General features: G+C 38.6%; 1 protein-coding gene across 1 annotated transcript; it reads left to right on the top strand.

The window, feature by feature from the left end:
• Positions 1 to 943: 943 nt before the first annotated feature.
• On the top strand, positions 944 to 17531 carry LOC131696726 (uncharacterized). The gene is made up of 8 exons (XM_058999279.1): positions 944 to 966; positions 12375 to 12513; positions 14706 to 14848; positions 15311 to 15449; positions 16229 to 16344; positions 16466 to 16501; positions 16597 to 16675; positions 16899 to 17531. Exons 4-8 carry the CDS (start codon positions 15349 to 15351, stop codon positions 17197 to 17199), a joined length of 633 nt encoding a protein of 210 aa, XP_058855262.1. The 5' UTR covers positions 944 to 966; positions 12375 to 12513; positions 14706 to 14848; positions 15311 to 15348; the 3' UTR covers positions 17200 to 17531.
• Positions 17532 to 20289: the final 2758 nt, after the last annotated feature.

The following is a 20289-nucleotide window of genomic DNA, read 5'->3' on the forward strand; positions in this document are numbered from 1 at the left end:
CCTGGGCTCCTACCCGTGAAATGACTTTCTCTTATTAAAACTGTGATAGATTGTATTGTTTATTTGAACTGATTTTTATGTAACTGTGTGATTATTGTAATAAAACGTTTTGGACTCTGCCTCTGCCACTCTGTTACTATCTCTGGTCACTTTACCTCTATTCAGCGAACCTGTTGTGTTTCCTGAAAAACGGACAAGGGTTGGAACTGGCCAAATGAAGTCAAAATGTTATAAGTTCAGGAGGCTCCCGAGTGGCACATCCAGTAAAGGTGCTCCATGTGGAGTTGCGAGTTCGAGTCCAGGCTTTTCCTTTGCCGACCGAGGACGGGAGGGAGGGTTAGGTCAGCCAGGGTGTCCTCGGCTCACCCCGCACCAGCGACCCCTGTAGTCTGGCCTGGCGCCCGCGGGCTTGCCTGTAAGCTTCCCGAGAGCTGCGTTGCTGCCACCTGGTCTGAATGCCAACTCCACTTTGTTGCATTCACATTTTCATTCATTTAAGGGCTGCGCAAACTGATCTAATCAATACTATACAGCGCATTCTCAGCCACTGTCCAGATGGGAAGAAAAAAAACAACTAAGAAGCCTAAATACTACTAATACTGTATGAGCGAAATGCTTTTTGAGAGTGATTTCACGCTCCAAAAAAAAAAAAAAACAAACTGCAAATGTGTAGCTCAGGCAGCCTAGTTAGTTGATTGTTTGCACTGTCGATCGGTCATTTATTGGTCATATTTAGTGATTTAATAACTATACGTTTAGCATCTATGTACATGTGTTAAAAATAGACAAAGCGCCACTATGCACACGTAAAGAAAACATTACATATAAAACCTTATGTAAAAAAAGATCGAAATAGGATTGTTTGTACCAGAGGCTGTGAAGCGTCCGTCGCTGATTCCTCCGCCAAGGGCTGTGTACGGTAGCTGTGATGAACAGTGACCGGTCGACAGTGCAAGTGTTTGCTGGGTGGGTGATACTTCAGGAGCAAGTTGGTTGCTATCATATTCAACGGCTTAAAATAAAACAACTTGCTAAGACACTAAAGTGATACTGTACTAAAACAGTAGCTTAATATCTGTATTCACTTGTTTGTTTCCACATTCTGCTGAATGGTTAATCTATGCAGCTGATGACTGCAATGAATTCAGTATGTTTATATTTTACAAATGTGTCTCGAATTGGTGACTGTACCTGTGATTGTGTGCAGTTGTAACATGTGAACTAGCATGCTGCTGTAGCAGGACTACTTGATAAGGGGATTGTAATCTGTTTTCTCCTAGGTAACCAGGCTTCGTTCAAATGTTTTGTTGTACGTTGCTTTATTGCACATGTCGTTTTTTTTAATTGATTTAGTGGTGTCTTAATTAGATAATTGCCCTGGTTATTTAAATTGTTCCTTTGTTTGCGATGGGGAGAGGAAGTAGCATTAATAAGGCCTTACAGGGCATGCGACATTAAAGGAACACCGATATAGAACTGGAGTGCATGAGAACGGGTTATGTATGGAATGTAGTGGAAAGGAAACAGTGGAGCATCTGAGGGATTGCAATATTTCCAATATTTTTTTTGAATTGGTACAGGTGATAGAAAAATAGAAAAAGGTATTATTGGGTGTATTGCAAAATATATTAGGAAGACTCAAGAATATTTAACATACAGAGATTTTAAAAGGTTAAGTGTTCACAGCAGTTTTAATAGCCAAATCTGAACAGTAGGTGGTGACAATAAGTTTTGCTAGAAACTTGGTGACCATTAACAGAACAGAAGAAGAAACAGGAGAGAAGAAGGGACGGTAGGTGTGGGACTTGGTATTCGGTGTGCCGCTATAGAGGGGAGTGCTCGGAAGACGCATTTTGTCGGTGTCCTGCGGTGTTAAAGCCAGGTGAGTATAATTCTAAAAGTAAAGTGTTTGGCATTTGGAAATCTTGCATATTGAATAAAGCTCCAAGACATGTGGTTACTTCCCGGTCTCAGGTTGTGTTTTTGTTGGATCAAAGCATTAAAGCGGCAGGTTAAGAGCCCCATACCTTCTGTTTGCTTATTATTACTAAACGCTGTGTCCTTCTCCTCTCATCTGGTTTAAAACGGGGAAAGCCTTTTTATTTGATTTCGCTGGCCAGCAATTACGGTTGGGGAGGCATTTCTTCTTTGTCAAAGTAGGTCAGTCAGTTTGGGGCTTGCCTTCAGTGCACTGTAAAGGCCTGGTCTCGCAGGCGACAACAAGGTGGCCACACACTGGTGACATTTCTCCCACTTAGGACGGTGTTCTATTTTTCAGGCAACACGAGGGCAACATTTTCAATAACAGCCAATTAAATTTGATAGTAGTGTCACATGATAAGGCTCGACCATAACGTCAGACCGTGTATATGATGCATTCTGATTCCTGCATTTCATCCAATTAATTGTATGTAGTCTATAGATATGCATTACAGTGTGTATGTGGATAAGCGAATGTTAATGTCCACAATTACAATACATATTTAAACTATGAATACTATTCTACAATAATAAAATACACGTGTAGCACATTTTTTAAAATAGTTTTTTTTTTATTAATTTGCTGTGTATGCAGTTATTTAATTAAATAATAATAATTATTAAATTTGGCATGGTTTTGTTTGTAGAAGGTGGGTGTTACTAACTGGTGCGGGTGAGGACAACAGCCACCTAACTGACCTGCTAGTTAGTTAAGAACATAAAGTTTACAAACGAGATGAGGCCAATCTTGCTTGTTTGATTGTTAGTAGCTTATTGATCCCAGAATCTCATCAAGCAGCTTCTTGAAGGATCCCAGGGTGTCAGCTTCAACAACATTACTGGGGAGTCGGTTCCAGACCCTCAAAATTCTTTGTGTAAAAAAGTGCCTTCTATTTTCTGTTCTGAATGCCCCTTTATCTAATCTCTATTTGTGACCCCCGGTCCTTGTTTCTTTTTTCAGGTCAAAAAAGTCCCCTGGGTCGACATTGTCTGTACCGTTTAGAACTTGGAATTCAGATCACTGCGAAGTCTTCTTTGTTCAAGACTGAACAGATTCAATTCTTTTAGCCTGTCTGCATACGACATGCCTTTTAAACCCGGGATAATTCTGGTCGCACTTCTTTGCACTCTTTCTAGAGTAGCAATATCCTTTTTGTAACGAGGTGACCAGAACTGAACACAATATTCTAGATGAGGTCTTGCTAATGTATTGTAAAGTTTTAACATTACTTCCCTTGATTTAAATTCAACACTTTTCACAATATATCCGAGCATCTTGTTGGCATTTTTTATAGCTTCCCCACATTGTCTAGATCAAGCCATTTCTGAGTCAACATAAACTCCTAGGTCTTTTTCATAGATTCCTTCTTCAATTTCAGTATCTCCCATATGATATTTATAATGCACATTATTATTGCCTGCGTGCAGTACCTTACACTTTTCTCTATTGAATGTTATTTGCCATGTGTCTGCCCAGTTCTGAATGCTGTCTAGATCATGTGTTTGCCACTCCTCCTATTTATGTGTTGTCTGCAAATTTAACAAGTTTGCTTACTATACCAGAATCTCTCTCTCTCTCTCTCTCTCTCTCTCTCTCTCTCTCTCTCTCTCTCTCTCTCTCTCTCTCTCTCTCTCTCTCTCGATTTGTATGTACAAATAATGTGATATCTTTTAACAATTATAAGTCGTCCTGGATAAGGGTGTCTGCTAAGAAATAAATAATAAATACAAATATAACTGGGTTTATATAATGTGTGTCAGTCTGCCAGTCTATTAAATTAATCATTAAATTAATCCTTAATCCTTGGGGACCCCTGTATACTACTGCTGACTTTTCAAATACAGTTGCTTTCCTGTGTGTTTTTATTAACTATTTGGTATTGTTGAAGAATCCTTGCTGGGGAGATCTGTTTCTATCTATCCACCATCGGTCAATGAGAAATGCAATTGTTGCTAGGCCCTTGTCTAAGGACCCTTCCTGTTGAATACAGTGTATTTTTTAGCTGCCTTTATTTAAATGTTAAACCTTTAGGTAGAGTTCGGGGGGCGAGAGCTAGGGCTTTTCTAATTTCAGCCTGTCAATCATCATTAATCTCTATGTCAATCATCATCGAAATCCTATTTAAAGCTTAGTCACATCTATCTCCCTTTTCAAATGTTTTGCTTTTCCCTCCTCCTCCTTTTGTACCATGTGCCTCTGTCATCAGTCCCCGCTGGGGGGCAAGTGATCTCACTGCCCAACCTTGGGTCAGGCTATGTCACTATGTCACCCCCGGCCACACCTATCCTCTCGCAGCTCATGCGCTATTACTTAACTAAAATCAGAGGCTCATTCTTTCTTCATACTATTTGCTCAGGTTTTAGCCTGCTGTGTGCTTAGCGCTCAATGTCCCAACTAACCTTTCTACTTTCTACCTATTTCCAGATTCCCTGAGGGAGCTCTCTGCTCCCATCGCAAGCAGCTCTCCAATAAACAGGGTAACTACTTTTCTGTCCGTTCAATTTTCAGGTTTGCATCCACTACCTATTCCACCCTCCAGGGATTCAGGTTTGCATCCGCTACCTATCCTCAAGGGGTGCTGGGTACAGTCTTGGAGGCCACACCTCTCCTCATATAGCAAGACAACCTCTTTTATATTTTCTGTAGAGGTCTCTCTACCAACTCAAACTACAAACTAACAAACTATTCTTATAGCCTGGGCTCCTACCCGTGAACTGACTTTCTCTTATTAAAACTGTGATAGATTGTATTGTTTATTTGAACTGATTTTTATGTAACTGTGTGATTATTGTAATAAAACATTTTGGACTCTGCCTCTGCCACTCTGTTACTATCTCTGGTCACTTTACCTCTATTCAGCGAACCTGTTGTGTTTCCTGAAAAACGGACAAGGGTTGGAACTGGCCAAATGAAGTCAAAATGTTATAAGTTCAGGAGGCTCCCGAGTGGCACATCCAGTAAAGGTGCTCCATGTGGAGTGCAGGATGTGGCCTATAGTCTGGACGTTGCGAGTTCGAGTCCAGGCTTTTCCTTTGCCGACCGAGGACGGGAGGGAGGGTTAGGTCAGCCAGGGTGTCCTCGGCTCACCCCGCACCAGCGACCCCTGTAGTCTGGCCTGGCGCCCGCGGGCTTGCCTGTAAGCTTCCTGAGAGCTGTGTTGCTGCCACCTGGTCTGAATGCCAACTCCACTTTGTTGCATTCACATTTTCATTCATTTAAGGGCTGCGCAAACTGATCTAATCAATACTATACAGCGCATTCTCAGCCACTGTCCAGACGGGAAGAAAAAAAACAACTAAGAAGCCTAAATACTACTAATACTGTATGAGCGAAATGCTATTGTTGTTTGTGTGTGTGTGTGTGTATATGTCTGGAAGTTCTTGGGAGAGGTATAACTTTATTTTTTTTGCGATCGTGCCTTTCAAAAGCTGTATATTTAGTAAAAGTCAAGAACTGACAACGGTGTATCTTTTCACACATGTAGAGTAATATAAAAGTGAAAATCATCCAATTGACTGCTTTGGCACCTGTGTGTGTATATATACAGTGCCTTGCATAAGTATTCACCCCCCTTGGACTTTTCCACATTTTGTAGTGTTACAACCTGGAATTAAAATGGATTTAATTGGGATTTTTACCATTTGATTTACACAACATACTTAACACTTTGAAGGTGCAAAATATTTTTTATTGTGACACAAAGGTTAATTAAACAAAAAAAAGACATTTGTTGGTTGCATAAGTATTCACCCCCCTGAGTCAATACTTGGTAGAAGCACCTTTGACAGCAATTACAGCTGTGAGTCTTTTTGGGTAAGTCTCTATCAGCTTTGCACATCTGGGTCCTGCAATTTTTGCCCATTCTTCTTGGCAAAATTGCTCAAGCTCTGTCAAGTTGGATGGGGACCGTTGGTGAACAGCAATTTTCAAGTCTTGCCACAGATTCTCAATCGGATTGATGTCTGGGCTTTGACTGGGCCATTCTAAGACATTCAGGTTCTTGTTTTTAAACCACTCCAGTGTAGCTTTTGCTGTGTGTTTAAGGTCATTGTGCTGCTGGAAGGTGAACCTCCGCCCCAGTCCCAGGTCTCTTGCAGACTGAAACAGGTTTTCCTCTAGAATTTCCCTGTATTTGGCTCCATCCATCTTGCCCTCAATCCTGACCAGTTTCCCAGTCCCTGCCAATGAAAAGCATCCCCATAACATGATGCTGCCACCACCATGCTTCACCGTGGGGATGGTGTTCTCAGGGTGATGAGCAGTGTGGCTTTGCGCCACAGATAGCGTTTTGCGCTAAGGCTAAAAAGTTAAATTTTGGTCTCATCAGACCAGAGAACCTTTTCCCACATGTTTGCTGTGTCTCCCACATGCCTTTTGGCAAAATCCAAACAGGATTTGATATGGGTTTTGTTAATGGCTTTCTTCTTGCCACTCTTCCATAAAGCCCAGCTTTGTGGAGCGTCCGGGTTATAGTTGTCCCATGGACGGTTTCTCCCATCTCAGCTGTGGATCTCTCCAGCTCCTTCAGAGTTACCATTGGCCTCTTGGTTGCTTCTCTGACTAATGCCCTCCTTACCTGGTCACTGAGTTTTGGTGGACGGCCTTCTCTAGGCAATGATGACGATGATGATGATGATGATGACCTCAGAATAGAATGTTCATTCCAAATGGCTCCAAAGTGCCTAGTTAAGGGAGCAAAATCCTAATTTACTATCCATGAGACTTCTACTTGCATTAGTAAAGGAATAGTATATTGCATTGGCTGCATCAAATGTAACAAGCTATATATTGGTAAAACAAAACGACGCTTGGCTGATCGCTTCGTGGAACATCTGAGAAGTATACGAATTAACACCTCTACCTTTCCCGTCGCCAGACATTTTAACAGAAATGACCACACTATAGAAGACATCACAATTTGTGGGATGGTTCAATGCTATGGAACTAATGCTGTCAGGAAACAAAAGGAATGTGAACTTATTTTCAAACTAGGTACTTTGGAGCCATTTGGAATGAACATTCTATTCTGAGGTCATCATCATCATCATCATCATCAACATTCTGGATTTTATTTTAAAAGACTACTTGTTTGTTTTTTTATCAACTTCTTAAAGCAGTCTGCGCGTTAAGTAAGTGAGCCGCTCAGAGTGAGAACGCTCAGAAAGCACACTGAGCAGATTTAAATGATTTAACGCTCTGCTCCACGAGAGCGCTGAGCGACTTTTAAAAATGGTGAATAATAATTATTAATTAGGTGATGGTAGATGAAATGACCCCGTGTGGTTACTGTCCCCTGCTGTACCTCGCTGAGTTCGGAGCTCTGTTTGGACTGAACCTCATATCTGGCTGTGTTTAATACCGACAATACCGACGTTAATAATGAGAATTATGAATAATATTAATACTACAAGCCTAATAATAATACACTAATAACTATAAAACAGCTCTACATTTAAAAAAAAATGAAATTAAATGATACAAAATTGAAATCAACAATTTTTACCATCTTATTTAGCCAATTTAATACATAACTTCATAAGTCGAAACCAGTTCATTGTTCTTGACAAACGTATTTGTCAATCCTGCCTGTCATCTCCACTTGTTTCCTGCAGGTGTCCATTCCGTCCGCTCACTCTGATCACTGATGAAAAATGCTCAGGAGCGCTCTGAGCGGCTCAGCGGGAGTGGAACTGAGCGAGTCGTTAAGTTGATTTTTTTACTGAGCCGCTCACTTACTTAACGCACCCACTGTTTTTTTGTATTTGGCCGATGAAGGACTTGTAGTCCGAAACGTCCTGATAATTGATTTGTAATCAATTATTCTACCTTTTTAAGTACCTGAAATATCCTTTTCTCTTTTTTCTTTTATTATATATATATATATATATATATATATATATATATATACAGCTCTGGAAAAAATTAAGAGACCACTGCAAAATAGGGGAGCAGTATGGAGTAGTGGTTAGGGCTCTGGACTCTTGACCAGAGGGTTGTGGGTTCAATCCCCAGTGGGGGACACTGCTGTTGTACCCTTGAGCAAGGTACTTTACCTAGATTGCTCCAGTAAAAACCCAACTGTATAAATGGGTAATTGTATGTAAAAATAATGTGATATCTGTATAATGTGAAATAATGTATAATGTGATATCTTGTAACAATTGTAAGTCGCCCTGGATAAGGGCGTCTGCTAAGAAATAAATAATAATAATAATAAAATAATCAGTTTCTCTGGTTTTACTATTTAGAGGTATGTGTTTGGGTAAAATGAACATTTTTGTTTTATTCTATAAACTACTGACAACATTTCTCCCATATTCCAAATAAAAATATTGTCATTTAGAGCATTTATTTGCAGAAAATGACAACTGGTCAAAATAACAAAAAAGATGCAGTGTTGTCAGACTTCGAATAATGCAAAGAAAATAAGCTCATACTTATTTTTAAACAACACAATACTAATGTTTTAACTTAGGAAGAGTTCAGAAATCAATATTTGGTGGAATAACCCTGATTTTCAAGCACAGCTTTCATGCGTCTTGGCATGCTCTCCACAAGTCTTTCACATTGATGTTGGGTGACTTTATGCCACTCCTGGCGCAAAAATTCAAGCAGCTCGGCTTTGTTTGATGGCTTGTGACCATCCATCTTCCTCTTGATCACATTCCAGAGGTTTTCAATGGGGTTCAGGTCTGGAGATTGGGCTGGCCATGACAGGGTCTTGATTTATTATTATTATTATTTATTTCTTAGCAGACGCCCTTATCCAGAACGACTTACAACTGTTACAAGATATCACATTATACATTATTTCACATTATACAGATATCACATTATTTTTACATACAATTACCCATTTATACAGTTGGGTTTTTACTGGAGCAATCTAGGTAAAGTACCTTGCTCAAGGGTACAACAGCAGTGTCCCCCACTGGGGATTGAACCCACAACCCTCCGGTCAAGAGTCCAGAGCCCTAACCACTCTTCCACACTGCTGCCCTGGTGATCTGGTGGTCCTCCATCACACCTTGATTGACCTGGCTGTGTGGCATGGAGCATTGTCCTGCTGGAAAAACCAATCCTCAGAGTTGGGGAATATTGTCAGAGCAGAAGGAAGCAAGTTTTCTTCCAGGACAACCTTGTACTTGGCTTGGCTTGGCTTGAGGGGGGAGGAGAAAATATGTGCTGCAGGACTACATTTCCCAGAATTCCACAGGGTTACCATTTTAAAGTGAAGCACCTGAGGCTGATTAAGGCAGGGGAAACCCTATAGAGTAGGCGGATGGAGAAAGGCCATGTGCAGAGCAGACCTGTGTAAACAAGAACAGGTTCTGCGTGAACATAGGGTGAACCTATTTGTGTGTGAAACAACTGGGTTTTGACTGGTAAACAGCTTAGCTGTCTGGTGTTAGTTAAAAGCTTGCAAAGTACAGTTTAGTACTCCACGTATTTTGTGTTTTGCTAGTTTATTTTCTGTAATTAATAAAAGTGCATGAAAGTGCCTAAAAAGTACTGTTCTGTGTCTTGGTCTGCTTTTAAAAGGGTGCAATGAATTTGAGCCGTCAGGCTTTGTTACTATATATACAGTGTATATATATAGTTGTAGGCAAAAGTTTACATACCCCAATGGGAATTTATCATTTCTAGAAATTTCTCAAAAACAAATAATTGCAGGAAAAATCTTTTGTAGCAAAAGTTTTTGCTTTTGTGGATGAGGAACAAGTTACAAGATTTCTACAATTATTTATTTTAGCAATTATTTTTTGCAAAATTCAAAGAATGCTAATTCAAAAGTATTCATACCCTGACAAGGGAAATGAAATTAATAGCTAGTTGAGGTACCTTTAGCAATAATAACCTATTTTAAACAATTAGGATATTTGTCAATGAGCTTTTGGCATTATTCATTAGTGATTTTTGACCATTCTTCAACAAAGCATTGTTCCAGTTCATTCAAATTTCGAGGACTTCTCTTGTGCACAGCCTTCAACTCATACCAAAGATTCACAATCGGATTTAGATTGGGACTTTGACTAGACCATTCCAGAACCTTGATTTTATTCTTCTTTAACAATTCTAAAGTAGATTGTGATGTGTGCTTTGGACTTTCTCCAAACGTAACGACTATCAGCATGACCAAATAGCTCGATTTTTGTTTCATCACTCCACAAAACATTTGACCAGAACTCATATCCATCATTTAAATGCCGTTTTGCAAACTTTAAGTGATTGTCCTTGTGACGTTTTTCTAAGAGTGGCTTTTTCTTTGGCCTGCGACTACTGAGACATTCACCATGCAATACTTGACCTATGGTTGTAATGGAAATCCCAGTACCACCTGCAGCCAATTCACTTTGAATATCTTTGGCAGTCAATCTCGGATTGTTATTAACCTTCCTCACAATTCTTCTTCTTGTTCTTGGTGAAAGAACCTTCTTTCTTCCAGACCGAGGGAGCATTGTGACAGTACCATGAGTCTTGTACTTCTTGATAATAGAAACAATATTTGAAATTGTGAAATGAAATGCTTGGAACTATCCTTCTCCAGCTTTATGACAATAACTCATTTTCTTCAGATAGGTCTTTACTTTGTCCCATATTGACTTACTGGTAATGACAGCAATCATCCTATGCCTAACCCTTTTATACTTTCTAAGAATGTTCACCTACAATCCAGCATTTTCTAGACTTTTCTAGAATTAGGTTCTTCATTATCATATTGAAATTTCTAGCACCTTGTAGACAATACTATCATAGCATCAAAGGGTTTGAATTAGCATTTTTGGAGTTTTGCAAAAAAAAAAAAAAAAATCTATTTCTTGTAACTTTTTTTGATAATCTACAAAAATACATTTTTCCTAAAATTCTTTGTTTGAGATTCTCTAAAAGGAATAAAAACACCATAATGGTACAACACTGGCAAGAAGCAGCTTGTTTAGAGGAGTTAGATTGTGGTTCTAAGCAGTTCTGTGTTTGTTTTATACTTAATTCTTCTAATGCTTTCAGAAAGTATGCTTTCAGTCATAGCCCTTTAGTCAGTCTTCCTGAGCTATAATGGATCTTGAACATGTGCAATAGAAAAGTGTTAAAAATACAGCTTAGTGTCCGATACATCAGCTTAGTGTCCGATAACAATAAATCATACGATAAATATAGAAAATGCATCTGCACCTTGGACTTTGGTATGTACTACATCAGTACGTTGTTATAAAGTGGAAAGGTGTGTCATTTTTTTCACAGTCTCTTGCGTTGGCTGACCTAGAAAGACAACCCAGTGCCCTCGGCAGGTTCTTATTTTTTGAGTATATAGATTCACTGGCTTCTAAGCAACTACAGAAGAGCAAACACGATTGGAAGTCTTCACTCCATAGCAAATATCATAGGTATCACAATGAGGATTTTGTTCTGTTTAGCTATCCTTCTGCACGCTGCTACCTGTTCACTATATGACATTGGTAAGATCGTCTATCTGTCTCTGTCTGTCTGTCTACTATATAGTGAGATTGTATTTATACCTTCAAGGGACAGAATATCTGTCTTTTTTTAAAACCTATTATACAATAATGTGCCAATTTATTAGAACACCTCGATTTGTCATTTATATCCTTAAATACCTACCTGCATGAAAACCTCTTTGTGTGAGACTTAGTAATTAGTGATGTAGAAACAATAGGCACTCTTGTGAAAATGCTAGATCACTTTGTGCTTTAATAGGCATGTTGAACAACTTTAAAAAAGTAACATGCATTTTACCATTTGTGTATGTGTGTTCCTTTTTATCTTATTATTTTTTAATGAATTCCACACATGGCCTATCATCAATTAAATCAGACAATTGCTAATTTGCTTATTTGACAATTTTCCAAGATTATCAGTTACAGTGGTTTGGATTTCATATGCACAACAAATCAAAACAACAGAAGCAATGGGGTGTTCTAATACATTTTCACACTACTGTAGCAATCTATTTTGATTAACTGGTATCAAACATTTACACAAGAGACGCAGGATTTAAAGGGTTATCTGCTGTTCAGTTTAGTTTATTCACTTTTGGGCCTGCAGGGCCAGCACAGGTACAGCTCAATAGTGAAAGCATCGCGAATACAAAGAGACATCTAAATAAATATATTAGAAAAATAAAAACACATGATCACAGTTTCATTATAGCTTAAACAATTTCAAGCACAGATGCCACTGAACTGCAAATTTAAAGCCAGAGAGGCATGGCAATATATTTTAGTCTCGTCAAGGGTTGGTTTCGAAAACCCAAGTGTAAAGCAATACAGAGCTTCTCCACCTCCCTTTAATCCACATTGCTCCAGGATTATTTAGTACTGTACATGTTGGCTTGTTCTTTATTTCCATTAAGACATCTTTCCTTTTTTTTCACCAGTTATTTCAGGGGTTTTTGAGTCCAGTATCACTACATTTAATTACACTCAATCCAGAGAGTACTGTCTGTCGCAGAATGCAGCTTTAGCAACCTTAGAGCAGGTGAGCAGTGCTCGGAACATCAGCTTCCAGACCTGCAGGTAACGTATGCACTGAGAGTGTGGTTAGAATTGAACACATTCAGTACCATATACATTTTCAGAATGTTTAATTTAATTTCTTACTTTTTAATTTGTCATTTTGTGTCATTCTCTGCTGTTTATGTTTGCACTGCTTATTAAATATTCTACTTCGAAAAGCTGAACTTCTGAAATGCGGCAAGTTTTCTAAATGGCCACTGGGGGTGTGTGTAAGTCATTTCAGCCACACCTCTGCAACTGATCTGTAAAGTCAATGGAAAAACATCTTTCACAAGGAACTGGAAATTAGAGATGCACACCACCCTAGTGGGTCAGAGTTCTCACTTCAGAAATTCAGCTTTTAGACAATGCTTGAAAAAAGCTGTGATAGTAATCCTGTACTTTGCAAGCAGAAAAAAAAACTATAGAGAGTGATAGAGGTCATAGTAGGATATTAAAATGGAAATAATTGAAGTACTTACAAATGATTCAACCTCTTACATTGGGGTCTGTTTCACCTTGATTACACTATGTAACACAATTTTTGTTCCTTGGTAGTAAGTGTTATTTCCTAATTACTTCTGCCTCAAAAGCATAGAAAATGGCTATTATTCCCCACAAACTTTGCTTTTGTGACCAGGACAGTGATATTTTGAAATTTACCTATTTTCAATGAGAAAACGGGCGAATTTGTGTCTCTTCGTTCACATAAAGTCAAAAAAAAAACAACATATGAATCCAAATTAACATGTATTTATACTAAAGTAATACAAAAATGACTACAAAAGATTTAGAAGTGAGTAGTTTTTCAAGATTTACGATTATACTGTAAATCACTTTCACGAATCAGCCCCCAAATGTAGTCTCCCATCATGTTCTCGTTATACTGTCCTTGGTAGTGGCGTTCAAAGTCCAGTATATCCTGGTGGAAGCGCTCGCCTTGCTCCTCCGAGTACGCTCCCATGTTCTCCTTGAATTTATCAAGATGAGCATCAAGGATATGGACTTTGAGGGACATCCTACAGCTCATTGTGCCGTAGTTCTTCACCAGAGTCTCAACCAGCTCCACATAGTTTTTGGCCTTGTGATTTCCCAGGAAGCCCCGAACCACTGCGACAAAGCTGTTCCAAGCCGCTTTCTCCTTACTAGTGAGCTTCTTGGGGAATTCATTGCACTCCAGGATCTTCTTTATCTGTGGTCCGACGAAGACACCGGCTTTGACCTTTGCCTCAGACAGCTTAGGGAAGAAGTCTTGAAGGTACTTGAAGGCAGCCGACTCCTTATCTAGAGCTCTGACAAATTGTTTCATAAGGCCCAATTTGATGTGCAGTGGTGGCATCAGCACCTTCCGGGGGTCCACCAGTGGCTCCCACTTGACGTTGTTCCTCCCCACAGAGAACTCGGTCCGCTGTGGCCAGTCCCGCCTGTGGTAGTGCGCCTTGGAGTCCCTACTGTCCCAAAGGCAAAGATAGCAGGGAAACTTGGTAAAACCGCCTTGGAGACCCATCAGGAATGCCACCATTTTGAAGTCTCTTATGACCTTGATGCCATCTCAGAAAAATGCAGATATGTATCCACTTAGGCAGCTGGAACTAAACTGAACTGGTGGGCTTAAGGCCCCTGTATTTAAACTACAATTTATATTACTGGAAAGTTCTAGAAAGTTCTAGAAGTTACTCCAAGTTTACTCAGCACTGAATCTATCTGAAATGTTCTGGAAAATAGGAAAATTTCAAAATATCATTGTCCTGGTCACAAAAGCAAAGTTTGTGGGGAATAATAGCCATTTTCTATACTTTTGAGGCATAAGCAATTAGGAAATAACACTTAATACCCAGGAACCAAAAAAAAAAAAAAATAATTGTTACACGGTGTTACCATTATCAAATACATTATCTTGGTTGAGTCAATTGAAAATAACCCATAATCTGCACAACCCACATACCAATACATTGAATTGCATTTACATTGCAATCGAATATAAATAAAAAAAACAAAAAAAACAACATGTGTTTTGAAGGATCCTTCCACATTACAATTTGAATACATTGCTCTGTACTTGTAATATTCTCATATCATGTAAACCTAATTTTTAAAGCATCAGAGATTTTATACTACAATCTATTTCTGAACCACATTCAGTTTGACTTTTTTTATGGAAGTAAATGCTTTGGCTCACCCTTCATTTTCATGATGTAACTTTTTGATGGCAGGTATGGATGGGTGGAAGAGCAGCGAATTCTTCTTGCCCGTACCACAGCGATCAAGACTTGTGGCAACAGTAATATAGGCATCATTAAAAAAGGGCCCTGTGGATACTACACTGCACCCAGTGCCTACTGCTACAAAACCAATGGTAACCATCTCGGGTCTCTTGAGTTCGAGAGCTAGTGTGTTCTAGTGGAAATGCCTGGTTATTTGATTTATAAGCTGGTTAATTTAGTTTGTGTGCTTTACTGTACTGCTACTGCTATCGTTTGTAAAACACTTTCTTAAAAACAATTCTTTGTTATGTACAACACAGTAAATACCACAAAACACTAAAACAAATATTGCAAAGCTGATTGAGATTGGCGTGGTAAGATGTACAATAATACAATGTTGCTTGGTCTCTGCTCAGTTCCTTTACAAGTCTTTCATTTCCCAAAAAGATTTCTGTGCATCTTCCCGATCTAGTTAACTGTACAACCAGTTCCATGTATAACGCCTATTCAGAATTAAAACATAACAGCAAAGGATATGACAATACTGAAGAGGTTTTGGAATACAGTGGTAAAAATCAGTTCGGCTCTGTTTCTTCACACAGTGTCTTTTACAGATGTATACGTGGTCTATCCTCCATTTGGGAACAGTACCATGACATACAGTGAAGCTATGCAACGGTGTTTATCCCTTGGTGATAGCTTGGCATCAAAGAAACAACTGAGTAGTACATCCACACCCATCCCTGACGGCATGTAAGTAATAAAACTGCTTTTCATTGCGGGCGGGGCAGGGTGGGGTGGGGTGGGGTGGGGGTAGGGGGGCAGAGAAACTCCCTAAGGGCCTTATTATCTCAATGGCACTCTGCAGTGCTGACAAACCTTTTCTTTGGAACTAGACTGACACCTAAAAAATCTACAAAAACAATATACCACTATTTGTTTTATTTTTTGTCTTGATCTAAATCAGGGTTGGCCAAAGCTGGCCCTTCCACTCCTGGTCTTTGTTCCAGCTCTGTTCTAAATTGTTTAAACCCTTAAGGTACACTGGGATTTGAGCGGCTGTTGAAACAGTTTCTTCTTAAAATACATTTGAGAGTGACTCAAGTGACACAGGGAGGAAACTGACAATTTGGATGACCAGATCCAACCTGTCAGTACATTTTAAACCATGTTTCATGCGCCTCATTGCAAAAAAAAAAAAAAAGTTAGCATAATTTTATTCGTGGGACACATACTTCCTTTGTACCTTAAAGGGTTAATTGAACCAATTAAAGCTAGATCCAGACCCTGAAGTAGTTTACTATATAATTTTACCTGTTAAACCTGGAGTGGAATGGTCCTCGAGGACAGTGATTTGACACCCCTGATTTAAACAGTGGAGGATCTCATCCTTGAAGCTGGTCTATTACAGTCCAGCATACTTGTATTATATGATGTTAATCAGGAGGGAGGGAATCTGTGTGACATCAGTGGGATTAATATAGAGTTGAAGGTCGATCCCTCAGTATACTGTATTGTCTTTCTCCTTACAGACCTGCGTGGAGCAAAGACAAGGACGTGGTTCAGTTCTCCAGTGGAAAGCTGACAGTTACTCCATGTGTCAACAAACCCAGCCAGCTTGCTTCAGCCTACTGCTTCAACCCAAATAGTAAGATTTATTTGTAATACTTTCAAGAACTATAACAAATCCTACAGGATATGATATGAACTGTTTAATAGTTGCATAAAACAATTGGATTTTGAATCTTTTTTTCTTTTCTTTTTGGCAGTCACAGACTTTATTCCAGTAATCAAGGATGACAAATGTAAGCAGTCACTCCCCACTCAAATATAATACATTATACTCTCAATGTGATTTGCCTGTCTGAAATGAACTTTTTTTATATTGTTTATATTTTAGTGTGGCTCAAGATTGCCATAGTTTGCATTATCTCCTCTATATTTATCATCTTACTCATGGCTGTCACCTTCATGAAAGGGTAAGAAAATTAAGCACTTTTTTGTGTCTCTGTGTTATTTTTCAATTTTAAACACACTGATAAATGCACCAGTTACTTTTCTTGTAAGGTATGAATTTGATTGTAGAATCTACTGCATTAAGTTAAATAAGATATAGAAATTGATATAAGATAATACTCTTATACTGTATGTATAACAGTCAGTAACTAATTGTATTTTTTTTTTGTTTTGTTTTGTTTCCAGGAATAAGTGCATCTGCTGTGTCAAACGTAAAAAGCCAGCGGAAGACTCTACCCTAGAGAGAGGCCAAGGCTTTGACACAGTCAGAGGACTGCATCGTGATAGGATTCCATCATACCAGATCAGTGGCGCAAGAACCAAGCCACCAGTATTGAGTAAGGCCTTAAACACTGGCTACAGCTCTCATTACTCTAACCATGGCTTTGAATCCACACCCGAGGCCAGTAAGCAGAACTTTGCCAAAACTTATGTGGACCATGACCGTTATGAGTACAGCAATGCTGCCTTTGATAATACTTATTAAGACATCAAATCTGACTTGACTCCGCGGTTAAGCAGTGATGACTGACACAAATCAGCGACCTCTGGAATTGAATGGACTTCCTCCCACTGTATTTTTTTTTTTAATGTGTTCTACATAAAAAAATAGTCAAAATGATTTTTTTTAGTTTGTTTTAGTATTTCAAAAAATTATTTTAGTATTTTAAACCCTCTTGATTAAATCTGAAAAATGGTGCTGCTGTTCTTATAGCAGCCAAGTAATAAATAACAAAAAAATATGATTACTACAGACTTTGTGCATTAAATAAATAAATAAATAAATAAATAAATAAATAAATAAATAAATAAAAAGTTGTTGTTTGGTATTTTTTAAAAGCAACTAAAATGGAACGGGGTTCCAGGTTTTGCTATGAGTTTAGTCAAGCATATTGTATGGAAATAACGAGCTAAGGTGTGTCTGGGCAAGCTCATAAAAAACTGCAATGGCTCAGAATTCCATGTAATTGTAACCTTAATTCCACCCAACGTTTATGTTTGCTATGACTGTACAGGAAATATGTGGAGTTTTATTACTAGGGTGTTAAAAACAAAATGTACTTAACAGACTATTAAGCTTTTTGGTTTTAGTTATTAATAATAATAATAATAATAATAATAATAATAATAATAATAATAATAATAATAATAAAAGTAGGTGTTTAAATATTGTAGGTGAAATTGGTATGTATATTTGGTAAGTTTTACTCGAGGAGCTGAACCTGAGGGTGGTGTGCGTGTGTGTGACACCATAAAGATAGCAAAGCTATGTTCAAAACTGGAATCAGTTTAACTTGTTTAAAAGGCTAGTATATGGTAATAGAAATAGTTTAGAGTTTACATGCTGCTATTTGTTATATAATGTATTGTTTTTTTGTCTTTTGTAAATGTTAGGCAATAAGGACTAAAATCTGTAAATTGTTTCATACCTTATTTCCTGTGGTTTAATTTCTGTTCCTGGGTGTGTCAGAGAACCTTTACCCAAGTCCTTCAAAACACAGCTACTGAAGAAAGGAATGATGTACAGTACTTGTGTCATTCAATCCTTGTTAAACTACTGGTCATAGCAGTAAATACCACAAAACACCAGCAAATGCTGTTATGCACAGTTTTATAGGCAAATGCTATGCAATGTCACTTCTATACATGCTGCATCTGCCGTTAGACACAGAAGTGACAGATAATTCCTTTAGGTCAGGCGAGGTCAAAGTTGTCTCTTCCATTCCTGGTCTTTGTTCCAACCCAAATTGTTTAATTGAACCTGCATCCAGACCAGGGCCGGATTAAAGGACATGGGGGCCCTACGTTAACCCATATTTTGGGGGCCCTATGCACATGGCGAATGGTGTTATTGGCATATTGGTTAATCCGGCCCTGCGTTGGGGACAGAGAGAGTGAGCGGAGCAGAGCGAGCCAATTATATATGGAGCGGGGGGAGCGGAGCGGCGTAGTTGCTGGAGTGGAGCGTGGTGCAGACATTTCCAGCCTGCTCTTTCACAGCACTGAGAAGAACTGAGCACGGTTTTGCTCCAAAACGAGTTTGCACCAAAAATGTAAAGAAGAAGGTGACAAATACAGATGCAGTCACTGTAAAGTATTTTCCATCATGCCTTTGCATGGTAACCATTAATTTTCCAGTTTCAAACCAAAATTAGGCACTTTTATGTTTTGCAGACTTGAGAATTGCATTTAAAAAAAAAAAAGCTTTTATATTCAATGATTCGTGTTGCACTTTATAATTCATTATGGAGGGAAAAATATCTATTCTCCCGATTGTGGAGCTGCCATATAAAAATGTAAGTCAGTGTGTCCATCTGTCTGCGGTTATTACAAAGCCTATACTGTTTTTTACCGTTCTATATACTGTATGAACTATATAACTTATCTGAACACTTTATGTAGGCTTTTTTCTTTGCTGATCATAGCTGGGCATGAGGCTTGTTAAGCTGTGTATGCTTTTATTGCCTTGTACCATATGACAGAAATCACATGCGAAAGATAATAATTTAATCTCACTGTTGTTAATGATCATTTTAATTAACATTCAAACATCTGTTGGAACATACAACAAAAAATGATGCAATGTGGATCACAGACATAAAAAAGCTTCTGTCCCAGACAGTAAAGTACAAATGCATTAGCAAGTTCATAATATAACTTAATGTTATATGGGTATGCCAAAGTGGCTAACAGTGTGCAGGTGCAAGTGATCAATGAACAGACAGACAATTATAATCCAGGTGCAAAGGAGTTTAATGCGTTTGTATGTCCAGTGCCTGACGGCAGAACAAACAGTAAACAATAATGATGGTAAGTAATACAGTGGTGTGTATTACGGACTATAATCCCCGGGTTTGTCCCGAAATAATAGTCCTGTTTATTGTACACCCACACGAAACACAAAGCACATACACAAGTCGATAGTGCGTGAATTAGTGCTCGTGGTGACAATACAGTTATTTGTGATACAAGTATTGTGCTGTTCCGGGTTTGCGCTGGACTCTGGCAACAGCTCCAGAATGTGTTAGCTGTCTAATAATAACAAGTAATACTTAGACAAAACAAACAAACACTCATGATACGGATATTATATATATTGTGTGACCCTGGGCAAGTCACTTAACCTCCTTGTGCTCCGTCTTTCGGGCGAGACGTAGTTGTAAGTGACTCTGCAGCTGATGCATAGTTCACACACCCTAGTCTCTGTAATTCGCCTTAGATAAACGCGCCTGCTAAATACACAAACAAATTATATATATATATATATATATATATATATCCTGCTAAATACACAAACAAATTATATATATATATATATATATATATATATATATATATATATATATATATATATATATATATATATATATATATTTGCATGCCCCGGTAGCTAAATGCTTAGTTACGGCTCTAGGCAAAACCAAAGCACAAGGCCAGTATACAATATTTTTCTGTATGCATTCTTTTCTGTTGAGCACTACTGACACCGTTGAAACGGTGAGTCTTAGGTCGCCTGCGGATACATTAGTCCAATCAATGCGTCTGAACCTGGGGTGTAATCCCAAGGTAACTGCTC

Source organism: Acipenser ruthenus, chromosome 2 (genome assembly GCF_902713425.1).
Source record: "Acipenser ruthenus chromosome 2, fAciRut3.2 maternal haplotype, whole genome shotgun sequence".
Lineage (NCBI taxonomy): Eukaryota > Metazoa > Chordata > Actinopteri > Acipenseriformes > Acipenseridae > Acipenser > Acipenser ruthenus.